General features: G+C 52.6%; 1 protein-coding gene across 1 annotated transcript in view; it reads left to right on the top strand.

Moving 5' to 3' along the window:
- LOC129715107 (uncharacterized) overlaps positions 1-2177 on the top strand; it is a gene marked incomplete at its 3' end in the record, with an annotated part of 19770 nt that extends 17593 nt beyond the window's left edge. Inside the window, exons 3-6 of the mRNA XM_055664973.1 lie at positions 23-49; positions 1419-1479; positions 1837-1881; positions 2051-2177. Of these exons, the coding sequence (XP_055520948.1) occupies positions 23-49; positions 1419-1479; positions 1837-1881; positions 2051-2177 (260 nt within the window). The remainder of the gene's footprint in view (positions 1-22; positions 50-1418; positions 1480-1836; positions 1882-2050) is intronic.
- Between the last annotated feature and the right edge of the window lie 323 nt (positions 2178-2500).

The following is a 2500-nucleotide window of genomic DNA, read 5'->3' as shown; positions in this document are numbered from 1 at the left end:
TTTCTCTCCCTTTTCCAGGGTGTTCAAAAAGTCCAGCCCGAACTGCAAGGTGAGTATCTGATTTAGATACGTGAGTGGAACCAAACCCTTCGCCCATCGAGTCCGTGCCGACCAGCGATCCCCAGACACTAGATCTATCCTACACACTAGGCCACCACAAGCCTGTACACTGCTCTATCTACTTGCATCATAGAGAGATACAGTGTGGAAACAGGCCCTTCGGCCCAACTTGTCCTATCTACACTAGTCTGCTTGTGTTTCATCCCTCTCCCTCTAAACCTGTCCTATCCATGTACCCGTCTAACTGTTTCTTAAACATTGGGATAGTCCCAGCCTCAACTACCACCTCTGGCAGCTCGTTCCATACACCCACCACCCTCTGTGTGGAAAAGTTACCCCTCGGATTCCTATTAAATCTTTTCCCTTTCACCTTGAACCTTTGTCCTCTGGTCCTCGACTCCACTACTCTGGGCAAGAGACTCTGTGCATCTACCCGATCTATTCCTCTCGTGATTTTATACACCTCTATAAGATATCCCCTCATTCACCTGCAGGAATCCCAGAACAGAGAGGTCAGTGTGGGAATGGGGAGGGGAGTTTAAATGTTTAGCAACTGGGAGATCTTGACTTAGTCTCACCGATGTACAGGTCACGGGAGGAACAGCGGATACAGGTGAGGTGAGAATCAATCAATCAATCAATCAATCAATCAATCAATCAACCTTTATTGTCATCTTGCAAGCAACAGTTGTACAGTGCAAAATGAAAAGACGTTTCCCAGTGAATAGCGGAGCATCGCACATGAAATTTAAAACATTTCACACATAATAACACTAAAAACAATCCAGTCCCTGATGGAACAGTATAAATAGATAGTTAAAAGCAGGTAAAAAACACAATGTTAAAATACAGTAAACCAATCATAAAAAATGTCCAGGGCCGCTGATTTGAGTGGCCAGTGCCAGTTATTAAAGTGTCCGTGCCAGCCACAGAATCAAGTGACTGTGAGTACAGAGTGACTGTTTAGCAGCCTCACAGCCTGTGGTAGGAAGCTGTTTAGCTGTCTTGTAGTCCGGGCTTTGATGCTTCGATATCTCTTGCCTGATGGCAGGAGATCCAGGTGTGTGTGGAGGGGGTGCAGTTTGTCCTTAGCAATTCTCTGAGCTTTTTTCAGACAGCGGCTCTGGAACAGTTCTTGTACCGAGGGTAGGGATAGGATACAGGTGAGGGTAGGATACAGGTGAGGTGAGGATACAGGTGAGGCTGATGTAGGTGAGAGTACACATGGGCCTCTGCCCCACCTGGTGTACAGAGGTGATCGAGGTACGGGTAGAAGCAATACAGGTGTAGGTGTAGCGAGAGGAGGATCAGGTGAACCATCAGCTGTACAGGTGTGACCCGTCTCTCCTGCCCCACAGTTAACCGTCTACCTGGGAAAACGGGATTTCATCGACCACCTTGACCACGTGGACCCTGTGGGTGAGTCTTGTCACGGAGTAGGTGGGGTGGGGGGGGGTGGAGTGGGGGTTGAGAGGGGGGAGCTAGGTGGGGAGGGAGGGAGAGGCGGGGTGATGGGACAATCTGTGGGGGAGGGGGAGCAATGACACCTGGACAGGTACATGGAGAAGACGAGTGTAGAGAGATATGGGGCAACGCGGACAGGTGTGGCCAGGACAGGTGTGGCCAGGACAGGTGTAACTGGGACAGGCGTGGCCAGGACAGGTGTAACTGGGACAGGTGTAACTGGGACAGGTGTGGCCTCTGTTACTGGGACCCCCCCGCCCGGCGCTGGGGATTTGATTGCATTCTGACCTCTGACCTCTAACCTCTCCCCAGATGGTGTGGTCCTGGTTGACCCCGAGTATCTGAAGGACAGACGGGGTGAGTACGGCCGTCACCACGGCAACCGTTTAGTTTATTCTCACGTCGCCCGGTGACTGACCATCTGGTTACCGCTGACCAGTGACTGACCAGACCACTGACCGCTGACCAGTGACTGCTGACGAGTTACCGGTTACTACTGACCACTGACCACTGCGTTCTCTCCCAGTGTTTGTCACACTGACCTGCGCGTTCCGTTACGGCCGGGAGGATCTGGACGTGCTGGGTTTATCATTCCGGAAGGATCTGTTCATCGCGACGTTCCAGGCTTTCCCCCCCCTCCCCGAGAACGAATGGTGAAAAGTTGAGGTGAAGTGCTGATAGGGGGCAAACGGTAGGGAGTGCTGGTAGGGGGAATGGTTGGGGAGGGGGGGGAACGTGACGGTGGAGGTGTGATAAGGGGTGGTGAATTTGGTGACGTGGGAGGGGGAAACGTTGAGGGTTAGGGGGGGAGGGCGTGAGTTTCATGGGGTGCTTGTGAGGGGTGCATGGGGGGAGTTGAATGTGGGGAGGGGGGCGGTTGTTTACAAGGTTTGACATCTTTTGTCTCTGCAGCTCCCACAGAACCCTCCCCTTCTCCGTCACCCCCTGCAGCCCGGCCCTGAGTACGGGCAAGGTG

The sequence above is a fragment of the Leucoraja erinacea genome, unplaced genomic scaffold (genome assembly GCF_028641065.1).
Source record: "Leucoraja erinacea ecotype New England unplaced genomic scaffold, Leri_hhj_1 Leri_1016S, whole genome shotgun sequence".
NCBI lineage: Eukaryota > Metazoa > Chordata > Chondrichthyes > Rajiformes > Rajidae > Leucoraja > Leucoraja erinaceus.
This window is presented reverse-complemented; position numbering and strand designations above follow the sequence as displayed.